The 27,949-nt window shown below is 38.9% G+C and overlaps 1 protein-coding gene across 7 annotated transcripts in view; it reads left to right on the top strand.

The window, feature by feature from the left end:
• The window catches only part of ARHGAP24 (Rho GTPase activating protein 24), a 706,220-nt gene that overhangs the window by 590,213 nt on the left and 88,058 nt on the right, over window positions 1-27,949 (top strand). Inside the window, exon 1 of one of the 7 annotated variants that reach the window (XM_075203178.1) lies at window positions 8,852-8,957. The exons of the other annotated variants lie outside the window; for them this stretch is intronic. Coding sequence (XP_075059279.1) covers window positions 8,927-8,957 — 31 coding nt within the window. The 5' untranslated portion in view covers window positions 8,852-8,926. Of the gene's footprint in view, window positions 1-8,851; window positions 8,958-27,949 lie in introns of those variants that run through there. 7 annotated transcript variants of the gene reach the window in all.

The following is a 27,949-nucleotide window of genomic DNA, read 5'->3' as shown; positions in this document are numbered from 1 at the left end:
CATTGCCATTAGCAGATCCTGTTTGGCTCAGCTACAGACTATGATTATGTACACAATGTGACACACTGGGTAAGCAGAAAGTAAGTTTGTAGATGAGGACACTCTGCAGCTCTTGTTACACCCAGATTTTACAGCATTAAAATTTCTGCCATTGTTTTCAGATGGAAACTTTTTTTGAGCAAAGGAAATATGATTATTCTATTTAAAATGAATTGTGAAGATAAAAATGGATATCATGACATATGTATATTATGCAATTCTTCTCATATACTGTAGGTATTTTACTATGTTTAACATTAATACCAATAGCTTGTGTACTTGCTAAAGACACTTGTTTGTTTAAGCATGTACCTATATACCCAATATAGCAAGAATAAATATGCCTAAAATGTTATTTAAAGCGTTATTTAATAACTTTTCTGCTGAGCACATCTGAATGTTCCAGTAGTTTTGCCCTGAGACCACAAGTTTATACTTGGCAACTCTCCCGGAATGTCCAGGAGACTCCCGCATTTTGCAAGAGTCTCACGGACTCCCGGGAGAGTGTAGCAATCTCCCGGATCTGCCCACTTCACTAGGAAGTGCCCACTTCAGAATTAGGTCCCAAACACTGCGATTCCCAGTGAATTCTGGCATTTGGCCCTGCCCCCTGCTGTCAAATTACGTGTTTGCGTCATTATGCCCCGCCCCCATCACGCCCTCCTCCCCCGGCAGGCTCCCGGAAACCAACTTTCTAAAGTTGGTAAGTATGCACAAGTTTCACAATGAGATCTTTGCCTAACACTAAAAATGACAAATACCAAATACATGAAAAAAGGAATACCTTTTCCTTATACTCTTTTCACTACATGAAGCTCCTTTTGGATTAATATGGAGTTAATGAAGGCTCAGATTTATGTCACCCATGTTCTTTTAGTAACATTTGATAGTTTAAAAGTACTATTGCTTCCAATACAACTGGATAGACACCTGATTTAAATCAAATAGTACAAAGAAGTATATAGGTGATGTTTCCTGTTTCTACATAATGTTTAAAATAATTTTTGGATTCTTTGTAGCAATGGCTGGGCATAAATGCTAAGCCTCCTCACCGACAACTGAAATTGCCAGTATATAATATTTTACAGACAAAGAATCAATACAAAGCGGTTAATGGTTCCGAAGCGGAATATTACATCACACTAGGGATTCTGAGACTATCCTTTATATACCCACAGGGGTGTAATTTACCGTATACAAATTGAAGAGGCACCTCATTCTGTTAAATGTAACCAAAAATAACAGCTGGTTGTATTGAATAAATAATAAAACATGCAACCAAAGAGTGGAGTATTTACGTTTTACTTGTTATAACATTACACATGTTTGTAGTTAAGAAAAACTATGATTATTTGGAAAAACATGCTATTCTCTGTGATTGGTATTCTCTCTGTGTGCTCCTGGGATGTCAAAGAACAGCAAGTAATAAAGTACAAGATCTCTGTGCTATGATGAACACATTTATGGTAATACAATGTTATTGTTATAGCTGATCAGCCATTCATGACACTAACAGTCTAATCAAAACACCAGGAATCAATTTAATGAACATTTAACAATAACAAGATCACAAAGATGACAGATGCTGGAACCCAAAGTGTACACTACAGCACACTGTCTCCATATTAAGCAGCCATGTAAGTTTATGCAACCCAATCCCTCCCAGTGTGTAAAATTAATCACCAATAAGTGGCCATCTACATGCCTGTAACAATTCTGAACCAGTGTTCCACTGACAAACATCAATCTGTGGAACCTACAGTAACCTTTCTCAGTCGTGCTTAATAGGTTCTTATCAACAGTGGGCTATAGGAGATAGTGTCAAATCCTGCACTGTATTAATCTGATTAAATCTTAAGCCTTTATTAACGAAAACAGGAACTTCAGATCTAACTTTGGACTATTAATGGGAAAAAGCAAGGGGCTTAACTGCTGCTAATTGTCCCTGAAATAAACAAGGGGACTGCTCACTATCAGTAAGCACATCTAAACACATTTATCCTATACTGAGACACATTTTTTTCTCTACACTAATACACATATCCTGCTTTAGTAATATAATGGAACATGGAAATTCCAATTGATGTAAATGCAGAACCTCCTACTTCTCCAGGATGTCTGGCCTCCATCCAGGCCCGGCGCTCCCATTAGGCAAGGTTAGGCACTTGCCTAGGGCGCCGGGCTCTGGAGGGCGCCTGGAGGGTGCCACAGAATACTAAAAGACTTTAAAACTGTGCGGCGACCGCTGACCATACCTGTCACGGCCGCCGCACAGCATTCAGATGCACGGGGAGGGGGGAAGAGGCTATTTTGTCACCACCGCCGCCTCTCTGCTCCGTCTCCTCCCCTCCACTTACTAGTGTCAGTGAGTGGAGGGGAGGAGACGGAGCAGAGAGGCGGCGGTGGTGAGACAAGGTAAGGAGAGGAGGGAGGGGGGGCGACGCTTTTTTAAAAATGCCAGTGGACCCTAGCACCGGCCCTGCCTCCATCAATTCCCTTCTCCTGATGGTTACTACTGATGGGAACATATGGGTTGTAAGTTAAAGCTTTATAATGGGTCTGGGACCTCGCAACGTCAATGGAATGCAGAGAAATTATGCCACCTTATGGATAGGGAACTGAAATGGGAGCACATCTATGCTTGCTGGTTTTGTTTTTATATTTTTTATTGATGGCTGGTAGAGTGATTGGCTTAAAGGGAATTGCCTGCTGTTTTTCTGTCCTCTAACTAGAAAATTGTGGTATGACGTTTGTTTGCAGATCTGCCAATAAATATAGTGTAGGATGAAACTCTTTATTTGACTGGATAGATCACCGTGGCCACTAAATAGATCAAGCAAAAAAAGCAAAGTTGACACATCTGTTTTAGAGACAAAGCAAAGTGAGTTTTATGAATAGGCCCTACAAAGATAAATCTGAATCCTATACATTTATTCAGATGCAGGCTTTGATGGGCAACCTCATTAATATAGATAATTAAAGGGTTCAATTATAAAGATTATAAGGTTATAAAAATGCAAAAGAAAGAAACATTGTCTCACCCATAGGAAGGGTTCTTTACTGTAAGGGTGCTTAAGCTGAAGAAATCCTTACTAGATGACGTGGTAATGGCAAAATCACTAGCAGAATTTTTAAATGGATTTTATGAATGTCTCACAAGTAATTGTATCTGTAGCTGTAATAAGTAGAGGACATTATGGGAGTGATTGATTCAAGGAATATTTACAATTTACATTTAAGGGGTCAGAAAGGAATTATTTTATTCCCTGTGTGAGGTTAAATTAGCAACTGCCATGCTGGGCATTTTGTTTTACCTTCCTCTCGATCAACATATATAAATTCATTAAAGATTGAACTTGATGGACCTGTGTCTTTTTTTCCTGTTTAAAAAACAATGAGGAGAATTTTTGGACATATTTTGTGAAACACAACCTCAAACTATTGAGTCAATTAAATTCATAGCGTGGTCCCAGAGGAGACTCGCGGTGTGCGGCTGTGCACGGGTATGACAGTACTTAAAACATTGCTGAGTTTTGCAATGCTTTAGGTATGGTGTGTTAGGTAACGAACATCCCGCAGAGACACATCATGTGAGGCTAATACGGGGCGTTGCGCTGAATTGAATCCCCCTTATGACTAATTCCAGAAAGCACTCTGAATATAGCGAGAGTGACTTTAGTGTATTACACACAATCTTGTTTCATATATATATATATATATATGGCTTTAAGTTCTAACTATGTCTTATTTGTACATTTCATTTTAAGCATGCTCTGTGTGATACTTTTTCATTTCACCAAGTTGTAGAAGTGTATGAGTAAGAATGCCTGCAGGCTGCTTCTGCCTCTTAAATGAAATTAGAATGATCACTCTTTCTAATGCTGTGCTAATGAGTTTCTTCACTATTACACCTGTCTTAACTAAGGAGTCTCTTTGAAGATGTATTTCTCTTTTCAGAAGATAGCAGAGTGTAACCTTTGATATAAGTCCCTACTAAATACAATGTGCCTTCATTTTAATTAATGTTTGCTGGTTTTTGAATGTAAGGAAAAGCCTAAAAGAGAAAAAAGAAACATAGGATATATTTTGTTTTTGCCACTTTTTCAACATTACCAATTAATCTAAAAGTAATGATAGATAGATAGATCCTAAGGTTGTGGCCATTGGTAAATTAAGACCATCAGGGCCACGGATAGTACTCTATTCCATGGTCCCATCATTGTATTTCTTCATCACCCTTTTTCACACTCATTATCCCCTGCTCCCAATCCTTCCTCTGCCTAATTTATTTAGTTATTGTCTGGATAACACAGAATGCAGAAATTGTCTGGTAGTTTTCAATTCTAGAACACATGGATTGTAAATCTTTACATAAATATGTAATTCTCTTTGGCAGTTTAACTAGTCTCACAATCAGCTAAATCACTTCCTCTTATTGGTGCATGATGCACCTAGGGGCACTCTGCCCTCTTCTGTCTCATGAGTTTGTGCCACCATCCTCCACCTTCCCTTAGCTCACCAAATGCTCATTGTTGGAGCAAGTGCATTGACATGGTGAGAGGAATAGGGACAGCAGAATATTTCCTCTCTCCTGTCCATACTCCTAACATCACCTCAGTCATTGCACTACAGTGATTGCAGGAAAGAGCACAGGTGACTTGTGCCTCCCTGCACTCTTTCCGTAATCAGATACTGTAGAGTGGGCACTGACCAGAGCGATGCCGGTGGAACCACCATAGACAAGGCTGCCACTTTGGCTGTGGTTGCTCCATAAAGGCCGCTTGACATTTCTGCAGGGGCACAGCTCGTGTATCTACATACTTGTAGTCCTACGAAAGGATAAAGCTACCGTTGGTTCCCTACACCTCTGGGCATCTGGATAAAGCAAGGATATATATATATTATTTATAGATAAATATGGATAGATAGATAGGTTTAATAATAATTATTATTATAAAACCAAATATCGTATTCCACCAATGGGTGTAACATAGAACAGTGGGAATTACATCCAATAGTTACTTATTTTATTAATTGTTGTACTTTCATAAGCCAAAGAACAGTCATTACACATACAACCCTCTGACACAATTAATTGTCATAACACATAACACTTACTGTCCCTTGTTAGTCATTGACAAAATGGCAGTGAACATCTTTGCAGCAAAACTTGTTAATGACATAGGGCTCAAAACTTGTTTCTTCTTGTGAAAAGCAATTTGTTTACATCAGAAGAATTGCATATGTCAGCTTTGAATATGCTGGAATTTATTGTAAGATTCATTGTCACAAAAGAGCTGGCTTTGGCTCCCTTGACAAAGCGATAGGTGAAATATACTTTGGGGGGTGACGTCATCCCTGACGTCACGGAACTTGACAGTGGCGTTTGGTATCGGCATTGAATGTCGGGGAAACAAGTCCTAGATCATTTCTATTGCGTAACGCGATATACACACAAATTAAAATATGACTAGAGAATACCCTTCATTCAAATATAGGATGCATGTGTGTATGTGTATGTCTATAGGCAGTGCCAATCAACGTATGGGAAATTCTTGACACAATAGACCATTAATGACTCATACTTAGGCGGAACTAAACTGCAATTAGGTGTATATAATAAATTAGGATGTAGCGATATAGGTGGTAAACATTAGAACCTATTGTACAGCACAAAACATTTGTATGCAGATACATTATCTGTAAGCAGAGACTGGCACCTGTGTATAGATTAATTGTTCCCTGGAAAGTTGAGTCTACTCACATATATGACCACCCCCGCAATCATTTAACTTTGGATTTTGTTTGTTTGTTTGAATAATTCTAAGGAGCAAATAAGAGATCCAGTACTTCATGTTATTATTAGGGCACCAAGTACTGATTAACTATTAGTTGAAATATTGTGTGTATAATATTAAAACAAACAATGGGTGACTAAAATATCTGAAAATTATTTTTGATGGGGTTTCGCTCTAATATTAGCCAGCAACGCCACTGGAGGGTTTCTTTATTATCTTTTAATACATATTAGGTTTACATGCACATACACTATTATTTTTTAACCAATATTTCAGCTTTGTGTCTTAATATTAAACAATTTTAACCAGCCATTGAGTTTCCTGGCATACCCACAGAAGTACTGTCAATTAGCAAAAAAAAGAGCTTAGCATATGTTATAGAGTATGCCTCAACTGTATTAATAACCATTATTAATAACCATGGCAGTACAATGTTCCAGGGCTTAGACATTGCAAGTTCTCTTTTATTTACATGACAAAAAGCAATTTGCAAGTCCTGAGTATCATGCTGTTTTCCTCTGTGGTTAATAAATATGGGAGATTAATGTGAAATTGAGCTTCTGGTGTTTTGCTAATTTTGGATACTACTGGTTTGGATATATATATTTAATTATTGGAAAAGACTGCACTCAAATAATTATACAATAGCTCCCATTTCCATAGCAGCTAGTACATATTCAAAGAGTGGAGAGGGTACTCACCATTTAAAACAGATTATTCTTTCTTTTCAATCCAGTTTCTTTACATTGTAGTTTATGTTTCGGTCTCACATTCAGACATTTTTCAAGACAAATTTATATAAAAAACACACACACACACACACACACATATACCACCATTGAAATCCTGTCCTATGTAATTTAGATTGATTAGAAACCAGTTTTATTTTACATTAAATAGACTCTAAAACATATATACATTCTTTATTGGTATTATTGAAATAAAATAAATAACATATAACTACAAAATCATTAATGTTCTTGGTATTCTCTTCATTATTTTTAAATTAAGGGACAAACAGCATTTTCTTTTTACTTTAGTTTCTCTCTTTGGAACTGCACAACTTCAACTGCACAATAGACTAATTCATGCTGTTATTTATCTAAAGAAGGAACAATGGATTAGCGGGTATATAAATACTACACAAAGAACAAGTCTGATTGAAATAAAGTTTGGGTGATGTAAGGCCCACTCTTGGCTCTAGTCCCATTCACATACTTTCAGTAATCCAAAGTTTTATTTAAAGGGGTGGTTTCATTAAAAGTATTCCACTCAGATGCTAATACTGCTCAGAATAATATCACTATTACAAGGGAGTAAAGCAATTATTTCTGTAATAATGGAAGCATTTCTTTTTGGATTGAAAGTGCCTCTTTCGGCTCCCAAATGCCCAATGATATCTGTTAAAATAGTTTTTCTGTTTTCTGTGTTAAGATAGCGAAATCCTCCAAGGACATGCAAATGTTTCAATAGTATATGAGGCATAATACCATTCAAGCAACTAGATTGTCTGACATTTCTAAAATAAATCAATAAAAAGCTTACAAGTGAGACATTCAGCAAATTTGTCTGAAAAATGTGCACTTTAAATGTGAGAAATGTCTGGAATAAGTAGCAAATCATTAACCCATGTGATAACGTTAAATTCAGAAAGCATGTGAAGTACAAATTAATCTCTTTTAGGTGTGACCTTACGCTTTATAGCAATACAAAAAAAAAAGAATTAAACAAAAAGAGCACTTAGTAGAGAACCTCACAGAACGGCATGAGATGATGTGTGACATTTTTCCCCTTTGCTACAAATACATATTACAAATGAAATATTTATAATGGTTCCCAAATTTAAAATGCGTTACAGCATTGCTGTATATGGGTTCAATACCCTTATTCTGTGTGCATTTGATTGTAGAAATGCACAACAGTGTTCGTTAATATTAATTCTATGGTCTTTGTAGCATCCTCTTAAGATACTATAATTTATATGAAAGTCTACTAAAGAGTATGGGGTGTCTATAAATACTATCAGATCTAAGTTCATTAATTACCCCTTTTCTGCATTGGGTTTCACTGTTGGGAAGGACATGAAAAATACATTGTTAAGGCAATCCAGATCCTGCTTGATGACATATGTAGCTTAAATAATTAATTTATTCAGCTCCTGTTATCCTGTCATAACCACATATTGTAGAGATCTGAATTTCTATTTAAAGTTGTATTTGACACTGGTGTTTCTTTGCTGAAACTGATGTGATAATTTTGTTGAAGGGCAATTTTTTTTGTATACATTGAGGCTTATTTAGTGACTTGGTGCAAAGAGATATGATATGATAGGATATGGTATAGCCAACATCTACCAATCAAATTAAAGCTTTCATTAGCTGACTACAGTATAATGCTAACAAGTTGGATGTATGAACTTTGTTCCATACAGAGTTGTGTTTGATACCATAACATGTCTGCATCAGTTTCACACAAGTCTCACATCAGGACTGTTTGCTGCACTTTTATCAAACCCAGTCTTTGGTTACCCACCTTACATTGCCCATGTAACATGTAGCCCTGCCTTCACTTGTATATGGATCATCTGATAAGTTACAAGTTACTTTATCCCCGCCGATAAGTTACAAGTTACTTTATCCCCGCCTATTTAAATCTCTGTTGAGATGAACATTTAATACAAAAAGGTTGTACATTAAAATCTGATATATACTTCTCTGATAGCAGTTACATTAATACACCATGTTAAATAAATAAGCCCCAATATGTTTTTCAGAAGATATAGAAGTGTTATAACAATTGTTGAGCTATCATGATAAGCATGCATGTTTGTCAGTGTATGTAAGCTGCCCTTTGTTGGTGCTTTAACTGTTATACAGGACCATGTGGGTGTAGCTTTCTGCAGCAGTGTGTGTCTGTCAGACTCGTCATGTAAACACTGGCTCATGAGGGACTGCAATCCCATTGTCTGCAGTCTCTGCTCTTACCCTGCTAGAAAAGCTGTGCTTAGTTTATCCGTGGAACAGGTTTGGATATGAGTGAAGGTTAAGAAGGCAGAGCCCGAAGCTTATGTGAGAGCAAGTGGCAGAAGAATGATTAACTTTCCAATGGAGAACATGGAAGGTAAAATTACAGTCAACTTTTCAGTGAATTTCTCCTCTCGGCTTATTATAGAAAGTGCACGACCTGCCTGCTCAGCATAGCACACTTGGAACTTAGCTTCCCACCAGTAAAATACTCTTTTAGCACTTTCTGTAAGTGAATCGTAAATTAACTATTTCAGTGAGTTACTCTACCAAGTGTTCTAAATAGAGGTCAAGTAAGGTCTGTTGCAAGACTGACTTCTTCTAGTTCCTCCTCTACCATAAAGTCAGCAACAATATAACATTATTTTTTGTACACTGTCGTGTGAAACATAAACGTTTGCTCCTATCTATGTAAATGTTGTGCTTTCAAAGACATTTGTAACTTAACTGCAATGCTGGCTAACAATGGTGGCTCTGCAGGATGAAGGTGTTGATGTTGCTATTTATAGAAACAGCATTATGTTTTATGTTTATTATGTTTCTTCTCATAACATTGCAGCTTTCATGTGGGATATATGCCTGGACATATATGCCAGCCTATAAGAAAACAAAATTACATTTTTCCACTGCCCATTTTGAGATAAAATAAATAGGCTCTACTAGTAAGGTGGGGAGTTCAAGTCAGCATCTATATGGCATCTTTACACTAAGCTTTTTAGATCTGAGGTTCTGCAGACTGTTATCTCTTAAGACATTATGAAGTTATGCCCCCTGTGGCAGCAAGTATCTTCCAAACCATGGGGGTACTGGGCATTACATGTCCTTGGTTCTGTTAGGAGTGACCTCTAGTGGGTAAAAACACCTGGCTTGAGTTTTTCTTGAAAGTGTATTTATTACCTACACAGAATGGAGGCAGACATTTTGTTGGGTGAGCCAATATACTTGAGAATGCAGCCCATTAATTTATAAAGAACCAAGAGTATCACTTCATGCCTGATGCCTCGTGTCTCAGTGGTCACTTGTTTCTAGTGAACTGTTGCATTCTTATGACTACTAGATCAGCCTAGAAAATGGCTACCAATGCTGAAGTTTAGGTGACACTTGAGCTAGTGAGCGCTATTTTGTCTATATGGCTCCCATAATTATCCATATGTCATACATAGACTTTACTGATAAATTAGCTCCCCTACAGTGCACATGTGTAGTAAAGCCCGTTTTCAGCTTTGAGTTCCAGAACTGAAAGTCCAAACGGGGTTTCACTGCATGTGCACCACCCTCAAATTTTGCAGTGAGGCCTAGTGATTTTGTGTTACACCCCTGCCTGTAAAGTAACCCATGTATGCTTAGTAGAAAAGTTCTACAAGGCAATGATTTGTTTGTTATTCTGTTATGCAGCACTTATAAACTCACTATTCTGCATGAATATTTACAAAAACATGAGAAGTACTGAGCTATTTACAGGACTGGCTCTGAGAATGCCCTAGGTGAACCCCCTCCTCAGAAGCCCTGAGTTATTGCTCACTCACCTTCACTGCTTCCCAGCACAGGGGCAAACGCAGGATTTGTAGAGGAGGGTTTCCACACCATGCCACTAGTGGGTGTGACAAGCATGCATGGGGGCATGGCTATAAGTTTAGACAGTGCTTGGCTGCTCTCCAACTCTTCGTATCTCCATAATATACATGGGCAATGCTGCGTGCACTACTGTTAGATGCAGCTCTCCCTTTTCAAGCAGAGCCGTTTGAAGCGGGGCAGGGACCAGCCACCTTAATTATACAGTGTCCCAGGCTTAGAGGGGTTTTTTCCAGGTACTAGGAAAACCCCCCTTGGTTTGCCTATGCAGCACATCACAGACATGAAGGTGCAACAACTGACAGCAAGCTGCCATCTGCTTCTCCTCAATGTCAGTGGGCAGAGCTCCATGTGGTGGCACCACAGTGGCATCAAAAATACTGAATGATTGACTATATGCCACTCATTCAGTGTTTTAGGTGATCCTTAACCATTGGCACCCTAGACAGGGACTCTGCAACTGCTTAGGTTCACCTAATAGCATACTTGCCTACTCTCCCACAATTTCCGGGAGGCTCCCAAATTTCGGGGAAGAGTAGGCATTCTCACGGAATGTTGTGGGGGGTGGAGATTAATGATGAGAATTTGCGCCATTAAACCTCACCCCTTGCTAGGCAATGCTGTTGATTTGGCCATTTCCTAGCAGGGGGTGTGGCCACAGGATGTCACATGACCTGCCATCCGGGATCTCCCTGAGGGGAGGTTTCAAAAGTTGGCAAGTATGCCTAATGGTAGCGCTGGCCATGGCTAAATAATATACCGGAAATAACTGATCTGTTTACACTAAGAAGATCTGTTCATGCTGCCTGTTTCATTTCCTTGACTAAAAAGCTGACTTGCTTAAAAAGAAGCAGTTCACTAAACCACTCTGAAAACTTTATATGTGTCAGTGATTCTTATGTAGACTCTGTAGCATAAATACTCTACATGTCAGTGATGTCACATATATAAAGTAATAAAGTACTTAAAAAAAACTAATATTCATACTACTTAAAAAGGAGTACGTTGTAGTAAAAACAGAGAAAAGTAAATCAATCACACAGATGACAGTTTTTAGAGAATAAGTGCATTTAAAGAAGTCATAACGGTTGGAAAAAACACATTTTTCAACACATTGTACTTTAGAACACCGTTTATTGTCTGCAGGGGAGGTGCGCTGGGATAGGGACCAGTGATCCCATTTTGAAAAAAAATGTGCCCATATTGCATGTGAGAAATAAATGGCAAAAACAGGAGCAGACGCTTGTGTGTACAGTAACATTGTTCATATTGGAAGTTATGAGTCATAAGGTCTAAATATACAAGTGTCTATTATCCCATCATCATCATCATTTATTTATATAGCGCCACTGATTCCGCAGCGCTGTACAGAGAACTCATTCACATCAGTCCCTGCCCCATTGGAGCTTACAGTCTAAATTCCCTAACATACACACACACACAGACAGATGGACAGAGAGAGACTACGGTCAATTTTGATAGCAGCCAATTAACCTACTAGTATGTTTTTGGAGTGTGGGAGGAAACCGGAGCACCCTGAGGAAACCCACGCAAACATGGGGAGAATATACAAACTCCACACAGATAAGGCCATGGTCGGGAATTGAACTCATGACCCCAGCGCTGTGAGGCAGAAGTGCTAACCACTAGACCACCGTGCTGCCCAGCTTGCGAGCAGGGCCTTCTTACCTCTCTGTCTATATTACCTAGTATTGTTTTATTACTGTGCTTATTCCCAATTGTAAAGTGTTATGGGATTTTCTGGCGCTATATAAATAAGTGATGATGCCCATTGATTGAATAAATTCAAACAAATGTTTTTACCATAGTCATCTTGCACAGATTGAGACACTGTAGCTATTGCTGGTAGTTACTTCAATGTTTTTGGGAGATTGTTTAAAAATTTAATTCTCTATACTGTGCTAATATAATTAATAGCAAAAATATGTATGTAGACCTATGAATTGTGTGATATAATAATCAAGGAAAATATTTTAGCTTGTTGCTTGTCAGAACCATAATTTTTGTACAAGAAGAGTTTCATTTACAAATATCTGCTGGTATTTGTCATAGGGAAATGTATATTTTTAATGTTTGTAGACTGCGTGACTTTGAGCATGAAAGGTTACCTTTAGGAGTTATTAATTCATTGTATAAAGACTCAGAGGGGCATATTCAATTCCGATCCCGATTCGCGGGATCGCGCCGGAACGGGCGCGAACGTAATCCGCGGTACCGCAATAATGTGAATTTTCGTTCGCAGCCCATAGGGCTGCGTATGAAAATCCGCGTTATTGCGATACCGTATTACCAGCAGTTGTGCGCATTTTCCGCTGTAACGCGCGTTACCGCGAATCGGATTGGAATTGAATATGCCCCAGATAGTTCTGTCATATTTTGATGGAGAATGGCGTACCACCAGCTCAATATTACACTTTGTACATGACACATTTTCACTATTTGCATTTGAAATGTTTTAACTTCTTTGATGAATGAATCACATCAATGTTTAGTTTAATAACATTGTTTCTTTTATTTTTGTATAGGTTTTAAGTAATTCACAATAGTTTCACTTGTAGTTTGTAACAAAGCAAATGTTCTGTTCACAGTCCCTGAAAATACTATTTCCTGTTCCCTTGTGATAGATTTGGCTGCCAGCATATTTACCAAATATGGTTCTCCAGTAAAGTTAGTTGTAAAAACTCTGTGGAAAGAAAAAAAAAAGACTATTTGGATTAAGCAGTAAACGAGATGACTATTTCTGCCTTTAGTCTGCTGGAAGGAAATAAGTGTATGGAGCAGGGTAATAGAAACAGTGAGAGGGGAGCAGAGAATTACAATCAGTTAGATGAATCAAGTAGCCTAACTTTCTCAATAGTCTGATTTATGGAACTCATTAGAATATATTGAACCATTAGTCGGCTCCCTTTGCCTTTAGCACAGTGAGCTATGGACAATTGCTTTATATTATTATAGTTTGGTGTATAATAAAAAAAAGCAAATTTACTTTTATACCAATGCTCCTTAAATCAGAGGCATCACTCTCCAGTTCTGCTTATGATTTTACACATATTCCGTTTCTTCAGGCACCTAATTTGAATTTCTCCGAGCTGGATCCCTTGACTCCCAGACATGAAGAACTGCCCCGCAATTTCTTTATACTTGTCTTGTCGGAGACTGGCATTGTAGCATCCATCTGGAATGTGGACTGGTGTCACTGTGTAAGATAACATAGACGGCAGATCTCCTAGCAAAGGGAATTAAGTTAATGTGAAGGAACACAATCTCTGAGAGATTGTAAAGTGGAGATGATAACTGAATTGCTGCTCTTTATGAGTTGTGACAAGTAGTTTATCTTTATATACCTCGGGCATCAACATTTTACTTCTGATTAAGTGGCATTTTTATTTTACAGTTGTGAGTCTGAGTGGTTCTAGGCAAAGAATCATGCTTTAAAAAAAAAAAATGATGTGGGGATGTACAAGGAGTCTTAAGCCCCCTTACCCTCTGGCATTAAGTCTTTTACTGTTTTGAAATGCTAGTAAAAGCAAAAAAATGGGTAAGGGGATGGAACCTATTGGTTCCAATGAGCCCATACACACTTGCTCTCTATACAGCAAAGCAGCTAGGGGACAGGAAACTGGAGACATGCTAGAGCAACAAGATAGCTAAAGGTAACCGGATTAAGAATATAAGGATGTGACAGGTGGAGGTTGCTGTTATAGGACAGGGTAGCGTGAGTTCTTTGGAACTAGAAGGGAAGGAAATACATAGAGGAAAGAGGATACAAAAACTATGGGGTCACACACAAAGTACAAAGACGCAGCCATACAGGCAACCAGAGACAAGAATAAAACAAAAAGGAATAAACATGTTTAGCAAATGAAACAGGACATGCATTCATAAGTGAGAAATAGTACAAGGAAATAGGGCTAAGCAGAACTGTCAAAGACCAATTCGGGACTAGTAATCAAGAATAAGTAGAAAGTGACTTATCACACAACACAAAATTATTAAACAAGCATTGCTTGGAATGGCTCTATGAACTAAACACCTGTAAGCCTGCATGAATGTAGCACATGATACTATATGCTATATTATGACTATATTATACTCTATACTATACTATTTTCTACAGTATACTATATTATATACTATAATAACAAAACATTAGGACATTCAGCGCATCAAAGTTCCCATAGAAAACAAATGGTTAACAGCAGTCCATAATCACAATTCCGTTCTTATAATAGGGTAATTATTTCTGTGACATAGATGTAATCTCTTTCAAAGTGATTGAGCCCTTCCCATCACCTTCCGTGGGAAATAATACAAATGGATTCCTACCAGAGATCCTGATGTTCTCAGCATATAGGATATCCAGCGGAATCCTCTGGATGTCAAGCAGATCTTTGGAATATCACCACTTTTCCACCTTATTAAAGTCCTCCAAACGTTGCTCACATCCGATAATATTTGATAGTAAGACAAAGGAAAGCAAACAGACTATAGTGTAATAACGTTTTTAACAGTTACTAAGTTTTATTAAAATGACACATAAAGACAGAGCTTTCCTTTTGTAAATAAAAATAAATATAAATAAAAATATATAAATGAAATGTGATTGCTCGTACCGGAAATCAAACATTCAAAGCATATTGTGCAGAAGTCAGATGTCAAAATCCTGGGTGGAACCTTCTGTTCATAAGTCTTCAAACTAATGATAACTGTATCGCCAATCACACTTTCAAAATTGTCAGTCTTATCGCTCCGACGCGTTTCGACTATACTATACTATTTTCCATATTATACTATAGTCTATACTATACATTATAATATACTATTTTCTATGTTAAATAATAGTCTATACTATACTATATACTATTTTGTACAGCATACTATACCCATCCTAGGAGCGGTCGTAAGTAAGTTGACATAAATAATAATAATTGTTATAATTTGGAAATAAAATACTTTCAATAAACAGAATAATCTAAATAATCTAAAATAAAAACATTTTGTGTTTATAAGGAAAATTCAGTCACAACCAAGGTCTCTCCGCTTAAAAAAAATCATCATGTTTGATGGTATAGCGACCTATAGATGCATGTAATGTGGAAAACACATTAAAATTCACCTTGGGGCAATCTCTTTAAGTTTCACCTTGGAATGTATTAATCAGGTCCCACTTACATTAACAGCACCACTGTGGCCCTGTGGGTATGGTAATATAGCTTCTAACACATGACTTAGCATTCAGAGTATTATGTAACACCCAATGCCACAGCAGTAAGTGTCTAAGAGTGAATAGTGACACTTACTGCTGTTTCTCTTGCAGTTATCAGGAAGCAAATTTGTTCATCTGTACACCAATTAAATGACCAGGCCAACTGCAACATTCTTTTGCCAAAAAACGAACGCATAAAAGTTCTAACTTTTAATTATACTTCAACTATGTACTTCTTATATCAGTTCTGGCACACACTCTATCCTATGGCAGCAGTTACAGCATTATATAAATGCAGCTAAGTTGTATTCGATAGATGGCGTGGTTTGGCGCTGATGAAAAGGCATAGCAAATGCATTTAATTTATGCCATAAAGAATTAGTGCAGTCTGTTTAGTTAAAGCAACTTTTTTGAATCTGTACTTTCAATGTAGAAGGGGGTTTAGAAACAAGTACAAGAGGTGTATGTGCTGGTAATGTCTGCTCTACCTAACCTTTCTACGACAGATTGAGAATGTGTTAGACTCAGAAAAAAAATCAATGCATGTTGCTGTCAAATAAACCAATATTCTCCGTAGGCTAGCCTAGTCCAATCAATTGCTGCCTTAAAATAATCAGTGTAAGAATGTTGCTACATTTCACTGTCTTTAGCAAGCTGCCTCCCTAGCTGCATATTAATGGGGTGATAAATGAAACTAAGATAAAGCCCTTTAAGCCGTTATTTTGTTAATTAGTCAAGTATTGGAGTAAAATGTCAAAAACTACAATATTGAATGTCAAAAAATGCACATTCTATTAGAATCATCATCATGAGTTATGTATATAGCTCCACTAATTCTGCAGCGCTGTACAGAGAACTCACTCACATCAGTCTCTGCCCCATTGGAGCTTACAGTCCAAATTCCCTAACACAGTTGCGAATAAAGGAACATTCAGAATAGATACACAGTGAAATAAGAGGCAAGAAAATCTCATGCTTATGACTTTTGTTTTACTAGTTTAATGTAGGTCCCAGGTTTACACATTAAAGTCCACTGTCCATTTTCTGATAAGCTACACTCCTGTTGCACTCAAATTAACAGGACAAATGAGGGGATACGTTCACATAGCTGTTTAATTTTATTTGCAACCTAATATGAAATATAGAGTAAATTTTGTAGACTGAGAAAGCATCACGTGGTTTTTATAGGAAATCTAGTTTAAGGAAAAATGTTACAATGAAACGAATTTCTGTTTGGTTTACTTTATTAAAAATAATAACAGGGAAATCATAGAAAAGGAAAACTCTTCCACACATGCATAAACCCATTTATTTAAATTTAAATTAGCATTCTAAATAATACACATTATTTATAATGGATATACATTCCCACATGATGACTAATGGGCGTTAATGCTGAATGCAGGCTTTTCAACACACTTCATTGTAAAACTAGCATTATGGCACTTGCCAATTTAGAATAGAAAATGTGAACATTGCTTTAAGTATGCACATTATGTAATTCACAACTTTTTCAAGCTAAATCCGAATGATTGATGAACGTGTGAAGGGTTCTCAGTCACAGTTGAATTCTCACCGAGGCAGCTGAGCAATATTGAGCAAGTGATACTGGTCCCGGAGCGGTAAAGCTTAACTTACCACTTCACCGGGCCAGTCCTGGGGGGTATGTACGAGCGCTACCCATCTAGTAGGTTCGTGCATGTGCAATGGAACTGAAAGATTTCAGTCCCACTAATAAATATATATATTTTAAAACTATTGCTGAATGAAAAAATTATTTATCTAAATAAAAGAGCATTTTTTCCATTCATTATCTTCTGCTACCGTCATCCTAGATCCATGCAATAACTAGAGGTGCGGTAGAAAATTTGGAGAGTGGGCTTATGTACTTACCGCACAGGAGGCCCCATTTAGGTTTTCTGGGTCACTGTGGTATCACCGAGCCCCTCTCACAACTGGGCCCATTCCAGCAGCATGAATTTCTCCGCCGATAGTTACGCCACTGAGCCCAATACAGGGGTAAATGTATCAAGCTGAGAGTTTTCGGGCGGGTTTGAAAAACCAATCAGATTCTAGCTATCATTTATTTAGTACATTCTACAAAATGACTGCTAGAATCTGATTGGTTGCTATAGGCAACATCTCCACTTTTCAAACTCGCCGGATAACTCTCAGCTTGATACATTTACCCCACAGTGTGAGGTTCAATTGTACACCAAGCTTATTACAGCATCCATGGTGGCTTGTTACTGAACATATCATGTTCCAAAAGTACATACTTTGAAATCTAGACCTGCAGATATCATTCTTTTTTGTTCTCTCTTTTCAGTGCCTTTAGCTTATTTTCTACTCATGTGCAAAATCTAATGTCTGCTCACTGAGAATGTCTCTTAGATTTATTGTTTTTTTCTTAAAGAAAACAATTCGGAGTGGATTTCGGGCCATAAAAGGTAGCTAGGTCATGTTAGTACAACTGAACTCCTCAGCAAGTAATTAATGACACCGTGACAGCAGGAAAAGCTTTTTGTGAAAGACACTTAAAACAAGTTGTACAGTGACTGTCTTATTGGAGCAGAACATGTACATGATACATGTGCAGTTTGGATAGTCTTTAATTACCTCAGAACTGTGCTCAGTTCTGCTACTTAATAATGGGGGACTCTGATGTCTTTTATGTATTATTAAGAAACTTATAGCATTAAGCATTTTTTATTTCTCAAATGCTTATACGCTATGGCATATTATAACCAGATTTTGTGCCTTTTGAATAATAAATCCTTTATTTTATTTCTACATATTTTAAAATAGAAAAAAGAAAGAAAGAAAAACCTTAAAATGAATCCATTATCCAGAAAGTTCTAAAAGACTACAAAGGTTTTAAAAGCAAATAATTGTTGCCGCTTAGTAAGAATGTCTTACACGCTGATCTGGTCATCAAGATCTTCCTCCTGCGACCACTGTGAGAGGCATTGCTAAATAATTTAATGAAGAGGGTAGTGTCAGGGGCAGCATGGGAAACACACTCGTCATTTTAAAGGTTATTTAGATCGCTTTAGGCATGGTGGTGCAAATGACAGGAAATGTCCTAATCAGGAAAAAGTCCCAAACATTGTTCATAGTAGATGCCATAATTGTATATTGTTTTTACAAGAGCTTTATAAATGCATTGTGTATTTGCAAATCCTTATGTATAAAAATATTAATTAACAATTTGTAAAAAAAATATTAATACTACTTGATTGATATCCACTTTAAAAGTAATACGCTAGTCACAGGGAAGAAATAATCCAGGAATGTTGGAAAAGACTTCTTTGAATAAGGCAACATTATGCATATATGTGCACACATTCCTTATTTTAAGCAATTTTAGTGAGAAATTATGTAAAGGACATGATCTCTAGGGAAGTTATATATGAAACTGTGCTGCTAAGATGTAGTTTTGGAGGATCAATTTGATCAAAGGAGTTGTACACTGTTGTAAAAGCATTTGGTAGGAACACCTACTTATTCTAGATGGTTGTTGCACTGTACTAATGCTGACAGCATAGAGAGGAGAGAATTGTCAGCCATGGCATTGAAAACTGGGTAGAAACACTAATCTCCAACTCAGTCACGAACGTAATCACTGCACCCATGACTTTGTTGTTAAACAGTATTTCAGCACTTACTCTTACACCCACCTATCACACAAGTTACTGATCTAGCTGAATCTCACACCAAACCAGTTCTCTCACGCGCATACACAACTTAATTTCTGTCTCCACTTATTGTATTATGACATTAGCACCTTATAACTCTGTTACACAAATGTACATACCGGGCACTCACTATGTTCTTTTTTAGCTAAAGCTGTTAACACTTCCAAGCAATGAAAGGGTTTACACAGCAAATAAATATTTCACTCCTTATAAAGCTTATAGATTTGTTTGAGTCACAATTAAATTAAATTTTACATTTCATATAAAAAAGTGCAGGGCTTTATATGTAATAAAAACATTAAAACAAGGAAATTAAAAATAAATGAAAATAAAATGATAAAATGACAGAATATAGGACACTTATGTAATATAATCTGTATGCCAGAGGAACAGGAGAAGTGGACAGTTTCTCAAATAAATTGATTTCCCAAAGACTGACAACTTCTCCCATTCTGATATGACATTAGAAACACTCATGCACTCTTGCTGTCCACAGCCCCCTCTTTCCTCCTTCTGAAACCAGCCAAAGAACATCATTGTGAATGCTAATGAAAGTTTACAATTCTAGTATTGTAATGCACTTTTTCTGCAGGACTTCTTAGAAATACAGTATCTCTTTCCAGGAGCATGACAGAAAGATAATTTCACATTCACTAACCAGGATATGACTTTAGTCACAGTTACATACCAAATATGGGTATGCAATATTAATCCTTGAGGGAGAGATGTGATTCATCTTGTTTCTCTATATAGCTGCAATTTATAGCACACATCACTGAACTCAGATCTCTCAAATGATGAAATATGAAGAAGAGTGTTTTGAAGTGTTATACACTATATGGACAAAAGTATTCGGCCGCTTGACCAGTACGCCATCAGGGACTGTAGTGACATTGTATTCAAATACATATAATTTAATATGGAGTTGGTCCCCCTTTTGCAGCGATAACAGCTTCCACTCTTCTTGGAAGACTTTCCACATAATGTTGGAGTGTTTCTGTGGAAATTTTGCCCATTCATTCTGTAGAGCATTTATGAGGTCAGGCACTGATGTTGGATGAGAAGCCTGGCTTGCAGTCTCTGTTCTAGTTCATCCCAAAGGTGTTTGATGGGGTTGAGGTCAGGGCTCTGTGTGGGCCAGTCAAGCTCTTCGACACCAAACTCATCAAACCATGTCTTTGTAGTCCTTCCTTTGTGCACTGGGGCACAGTCATGTTGGAATAGAAAAGGGCCTTCCCCAAACTGTTGCCACAAAGTTGGGAGCATAGCATTGTCCAAAATAACTTGGTATGTTGAAGCATTAAGATTGCCCTTCACTGGAGATAAGGGGCCTAGCCCAAACTCTGAAAAACAGCCCCATACCATTATCCCTCCTCCACCAAACTTCACAGTTGGCATAATGCAGTCAAGCAGGTAACACTCACCTATCTGACTGCCAAACAGAGAAGTGTGGTTCATCACTCTAGAGAACACTTTTTCACTGCTCCACAGTCCAGTGTCGGTGTACTTTACACCACTCCATCCAACGCTTGGAATTGGTCTTGGTGATGTGAGGCTTGCATGCAGCTGCTTGGCCATGGAAATCCATTCCGTTAAGCTCCAACCGCACAGTTTTTGTGCTTACATTAATACCAGTGGAAGTTCGGAACACTTCATCTATGATATCTTTTATGGCGACGTTTACGCACCATGCGCCTTAGCAGTCGTTGACCCTGCTCTGTGATTTTACATGGTCTACCGATTTGTGGTTGCTGTTGTTCCTAAACGCTTCCACTTTCTAATAATATCACTTACAGTTGACCATGGATTATCCAGCAGGGATGAAATTTCATGAACCGTTTTATTGCAAAGGTGGCATCCTATCACAGTACCACGCTGTGGTAAAAGTTTGGAAATGGAGACTACATGGCTAGGTGCTTGATTTTATTCACCTCTGGCAATGTGTCTGATTGAAACACCTCAATTCAATAATTAACAGGTGTGGCCAAATACATTTGTCTATTTAGTGTATTTCTATGTAAACAGATAGGCCTTGTTATTTAAAGCTGCATGGAGCTCCTCTTTCAACCTGGCTTTTGGATACCACTTAGTCACACCTTCTTGCTAATTTACAAGATTAATACACTTAATTTATATACGTGTCCTAGATTGATGGCAGAAGGGAAATTGGGTTATCAGATGGAAGGCCACAGATGTGGCAACTCTGTCAGGTCTGTGACATGTATCTGCTAAGCCAGCTTCCTGAGAATATGTTTTTAACCTACTAAACCCCCCTTCCCCTTCTCCTGGGGCTGTTTTGGCCAAATTGCTAAAGCAACTCACCTGAGAAGACATCATTTATGGACAGTCAGCCAATTCAATTTGAGGACTGCAACACACCATTTACTACACTCCGGCCCTGGTTACTTGATATATGAGCTCACATGACTGCTTCCTTTTCTTCCTGTTGGCAGTGCTGCTAGACCTGTGGCTGAATTTTGGTAACAGTGTGACCTCAGTGTAGTGTATCACAGTGCTGTCCAATAATAGAATCGCACCCTATAAGATAACTAAAAATAAATGGCACATCCAGATAATCTAAGCTATGATGAGGCACAATTTATGATGTAATTTAGTATATACATATTGTTAGACAGCATAGTAGCATAGTGTTTAGCACTTCTGCTTTGGGAATTTGATTTATATCTTACTAGGTTACTGTATACATGGAGTTTGTATGTTCTCATTGTTTCCTCTGGGTGCTCCACTTTACATAGTGCAGAAACATAGGTTTTGTGTGTGTGTGTGTGTGTGTGTGTGTGTGTGTGTGTATGTTTGTGTGTTCTTGTGTGCCTGTGGGGTAAGGATACTGGAGTTATTAGATTAAGTTCCACTGGGACATGGACTGATGTGAATTAGATTGTAAGTTGCTTTGCAGCAGTACCTGATGTCAATGAATAAGTATCCTCTATACAACATTGCATCTAATATTGGTGTTACATCAATAAGAGTAATAACAATAAAGAGTAATAATAATAAGTGCATGCATATCAATAAGTAGTAACTTGATGTGTAGTAGCAGTAGCCTGAAAGTTTGTCACATATATTAAGGCTTGTCAACTGTCTATAAATTTTGTCACAGAAATAAAACAAGTTATATATTCACCCATCAATACAAAAAAGTAGCACTCAGTAAAAGTCTCATTAGATGAGACAAAAATGAAACTCAAGTAATCTGAGTAAATATTTTGATAACACTGCATGGTGTCAGAAATGGCTGCCATTAAAAAAGTAACTAAGCTTCCTCATTTCTCCAAATTATTAAACTAAATGGATCCAAAGGTTTGAAATATTTGAAGATGGAGAGGAAATGATAGGGTAAAAGCAAGTTCTAGCACTTCATTTTAATGAAACATAATGTAATATATGAACATGAGGAAGCATGGCACTATGTGATGAAGAGTTTTCATTTGCAACGGGGATGTGTGCTCCATACCTGCAAGCAGGGTTGGACTAACCAATACAGTTACTAAAAGATAACCCAGAAGCACGACTGTTGGGAGAGATCTGATAAGACGGGATCTTGGCAGTCTGTGGCATTGTAACTGGAAGGACTAGTAAAAAAGTTGAAGATCTGTTGGCAGGAGCCTTTGCATAATATGCATATAATCTGCCTCCTGCTTGGGAGTTGATATGGTTTACTGCTCTAGGCAGTAATAGATAATCCACCACTGCTGTGGGCCCTGCAGGACAAGACAGTCCCTGGCATAGATACTTTTTTACAGCCATCAACCCCTTTCTAGGCCCCTGCTCTGGTGGGCCTATGCACAAGTGGGCATCTAGAGCATGTTTACTAATAGGAAAACATGGGAAAGGGATTTTACTATCCATTGATATCACAAAAGTATTAACAAAATAAATCAATATTGCATATTATAGTATATATATGGTATAAAGTATTTGTGGAGCTATAAAGATATTATTTTCAGTTTTGAGGTAGGCACTTGTATTTGGATTTCTAGTGGTCCCTGTATGATCCAGTCTGATACAGGCTGTGAACCCCACATGTATTGCTTCCTAATGGGACTTATGACTACCCAGGGCTGAAATGTAGCAATAGTGCAGTCTGTATTGAAGGCTTTTGCATTGTGACATTTTGTGGGAACACTGTACTAATTGCCTGGAGGGATGCAGGGTTTACAGTAGAGAGTTTACATGGAGACAAGAAGACAAGACAGTGGAAGAACTGAATGCATGCCTCTATGTGTGAATGAAGAAAAATTTTACAATGTAAGAGAATGGGATACAGTCTGAACCAGACAAAATATCATTAAAAGTAAAATATTTTGTGCTATACAGTGTGTATTTTCTAATGTTCCCTCCACTGAGATTAGATTTCAACAACAGGAAGTTGTTTTGAAGATTTACCCCACATTTTCATCGTAGACAATGCTACAGTGCATAATAGTTGAAGGTCATTTTTTCTGCAAATGATGGCCTGGTATATATTCCCATAGCATTTCATCAGTGTATTCCCTGAGGAATACTTGCAATAGAGAACATTTGGCACAAACTATATGCTAATATATACAGGATATCAGAGAGGAGCCAATTAGCTACTCAAGCAAAAGCAAAGTGGTTTTCATTTTTTCTAGCTCTATGATGCTTGGTTAAATCAGTATGCACCATGCACTGTGAAGCGTTATATAGTAGGTTTGTAACATAAAATGTACAGAACGTTAAACCAGAGGCAGTTATGTATGCATGAAAGCAGCGTCGGACTGGCCTGCCGGTGAGCCGGTCGATAGACCGGTAGGCCCCGATGCTGGTTAGCCACGCCCCCGCCTGGTCCGTGGTTCCGAACAGGTGAATATGTGATTTAAGTGCAGAGAGCCCAGACGCGACTGCGGCTCTCTGCACATGCGCAGTACAGATGAGTCATCACATGACTCATCTTGGAAGAAGAACCGGAAGAAGAGGACGTCCTGCCGCCCAGAGGAGCTACACGCAGAATGCAGGAGCAAGCAGCAGGTTAGTAAAGTGCGCAGCAGCGAGCAGCCTGTCATTTTGAAGGAAAGGGAAGAGAAACAAATGTGACATAAAAGATGAGGGGCAATGAGGGCATGACAGCGATGGGCAATAAGGACATGAGAGAGATGGGCAATAAGGACATGCGAGATGCTGAGGGGCAATAAGGACATGAGATGCTAAGGGGCAATAAGGGCATGAGAGATGCTGAGGGGCAATAAGGACATGAGATGCTGAGGGGCAATAAGGGCATGAGAGATGCTGAGGGGCAATAGGGACATGAGATGCTGAGGGGCAATAAGGACATGAGATGCTGAGGGGCAATAAGGGCATGAGATGCTGAGGGGCAATAAGGGCATGAGAGATGCTGAGCGGCAATAAGGGCATGAGAGATGCTGAGGGGCAATAAGGGCATGAGAGATGCTGAGGGGCAATAAGGACATGAGATGCTGAGGGGCAATAAGGGCATGAGAGATGCTGAGGGGCAATAGGGACATGAGATGCTGAGGGGCAATAAGGACATGAGATGCTGAGGGGCAATAAGGGCATGAGAGATGCTGAGGGGCAATAAGGGCATGAGAGATGCTGAGGAGCAATAAGGGCATGAGAGATGCTGAGCGGCAATAAGGGCATGAGAGATGCTGAGGGGCAATAAGGGTATGAGAGATGCTGAGCGGCAATAAGGGCATGAGATGCTGAGGGGCAATAAGGGCATGAGAGATGCTGAGGAGCAATAAGGGCATGAGAGATGCTGAGCGGCAATAAGGGCATGAGAGATGCTGAGGGGCAATAAGGGCATGAGAGATGCTGAGGGGCAATAAGGGCATGAGAGATGCTGAGGAGCAATAAGGGCATGAGAGATGCTGAGGGGCAATAAGGGTATGAGAGATGCTGAGCGGCAATAAGGGCATGAGATGCTGAGGGGCAATAAGGGCATGAGAGATGCTGAGGAGCAATAAGGGCATGAGAGATGCTGAGCGGCAATAAGGGCATGAGAGATGCTGAGGGGCAATAAGGGCATGAGAGATGCTGAGGGGCAATAAGGACATGAGATGCTGAGGGGCAATAAGGGCATGAGAGATGCTGAGGGGCAATAGGGACATGAGATGCTGAGGGGCAATAAGGACATGAGATGCTGAGGGGCAATAAGGGCATGAGAGATGCTGAGGGGCAATAAGGGCATGAGAGATGCTGAGGAGCAATAAGGGCATGAGAGATGCTGAGCGGCAATAAGGGCATGAGAGATGCTGAGGGGCAATAAGGGTATGAGAGATGCTGAGCGGCAATAAGGGCATGAGATGCTGAGGGGCAATAAGGGCATGAGAGATGCTGAGGAGCAATAAGGGCATGAGAGATGCTGAGCGGCAATAAGGGCATGAGAGATGCTGAGGGGCAATAAGGGCATGAGAGATGCTGAGGGGCAATAAGGGCATGAGAGATGCTGAGGAGCAATAAGGGCATGAGAGATGCTGAGGGGCAATAAGGGTATGAGAGAGAGGGGCCAGAGCAGCATGGCACAGGGTGATGAAGGGGGGGTCAGAAGCAGCATGGAGGGTGCAGTGTGATCATAAGGGAGCAGAGGATGGCGATGAAGAGGCGCAGTAATGTGTGTGTGATGGCACAGCGGGCTTGTGACAATGTAATATGTGTGTGGTAGGTGGTGGGTAACTAATGGGTGCTATTTTGTTTGTGGGGTGATGGTGGGGCAATTTAATTTTATAGTGGGGACTATTTAAGATGGGGTGGTTTGGGGGCTATTATTTAAATGTGGGGTTGAGTTTGAGGAGCATGAGGTCTATTTATTAAATGTGAATATGAATTATTTAATGGCAGTGACGGTTGCGGTAAATCGGTATATTTATTATACTTAAATGCTATTTATTGCTGGGACTGTCTGGAGGGAGGGAAATAGGTTTATTTATTAAATGTGAATACTATTACTTTAATGTTGGGGCTGAAGGAAGGCCTAAGCATTAATTGTGGGTCCTATTGATTTAACGCCAGGGCTGGTTGGAATTTTCTAATTGTGCCCATTTTTTTTCCAAATAGGGAACATTCCAGGATCCAGACAAGCCGCAACTAAAGAAACCAGCAGCCACAGGTGTTGAGTGACAAGAACAGGTAGGACAGTCTGTCAAATCTTCCAGTGGGACAATCCAGATTTTTTTTTTTTTGTGACTGTTCCGCCCAATCTAAGGGTCAGGTCAAGACTGTGTACTCTTTATATACACACTGCATTTTTTATATACGTACAATACTGTGGTGCTAGTTGTCCTTCGTGGGCTGACCACTCCCCCTCTAGTGTCTGATCTTGCCTCTATGATGGCTGGCCACACCCCTTTGGTGGGCCCCTAGCGTTGCAGTCCCCCGGTGGGCCCTTCATGTCCCAGTCCGACACTGCATGAAAGTGTCCCTAGGTTATATTGTTGATGGCAGTTTACAGGATGTTGCAAAAGAAAAGAAATCAGCCATGCTTTAAATTGAGCTGATTATTTAGATATTTTTTTCCTTGTAATAAAATGTTAAATCACAAAAATTTAGTTGACTATGTACAATATTTCAATAGCATTAAAGCGTGTAGTAATTACATATATCATGCTTGTCCCATTGTACAACACTGATACGTCAAAGAGGGGGACTGTTGGCGACTGCTAGTCACCCCTGCCAGCTACTGGGAAATAGAGCGTTAATCTCTTCTGCATGTCGTGGATCATTTTCCCTTTTGGTTAAGACCTCAGATCTGTTCATACCAAAGGGTAAATATATCAGGTTGTGAGTTTCCAAGGGGTTTGAAAAGTGGATATGTTGTCTATAGCAACCAATCAGTTTCTAGTTATCATTTATTTAGTACATAGCTAGAATCTCATTGGTTGCTATAGGCAACATATCCAATTTTCAAACCCACTGGAAACTCTCAGATCGATACATTTACCCCCAGGACTTTAGTGGAAATCACGATTCCATCATTCCCTTTAAAGAAGACTGATATTTTCCAACAACCATTACTAGCGTAGCAGTGAAGAGTCAGAACAGCATTTACCCCGGTTAGGATGTGAACAGGGTCTTCTGCATGAGACTTTGATAAGAGAAGTTAATTTGAATGGTGACCGTGGGGAGAGAGAATGTGAGAACATTCTTAGGGATGTCTACAGGTCTAGCCAGTAACAGTATCCAAGGGTCCTTATTGCCAGTTCTGACTTTGAGAGAAAGGGAAAAAGACTTATCTTGAGTTCTTACATACATGAGCATTGTAGTTTGTGCTAGATTAAGTTTTTCTTACTCAAATATCAAGTTAAATTAAATTAAGAATCACTCCCCTATCCCACTACTCGCTCCTCCTCTCTGTCTCCTCCTTGTGCCTCCTATCTGTTTCCCTCCCTTTAGGATGTGAGTTCTTACGAGCAGAACCCTCTTCCCTCCTGTCTCTCTACCTTTTTTCTTCCCCAATTCCACTATGCTAGCTATGTTTGGAGCTATTGAAGTACTGGTATTTTTGTTCACTGTTCTGTACTGTTTTACCCTGTATGGCCCACTGTCTGTTTTCTGTACGGCGCTACGGAAATCTTGTGGCGCAATATAAATACA

This window comes from Mixophyes fleayi, chromosome 1 (genome assembly GCF_038048845.1).
Source record: "Mixophyes fleayi isolate aMixFle1 chromosome 1, aMixFle1.hap1, whole genome shotgun sequence".
NCBI classification, from domain to species: domain Eukaryota; kingdom Metazoa; phylum Chordata; class Amphibia; order Anura; family Limnodynastidae; genus Mixophyes; species Mixophyes fleayi.
The sequence above is the reverse complement of the archived record's forward strand: the minus strand, read 5'-3'. Positions and strand labels throughout refer to the sequence as shown.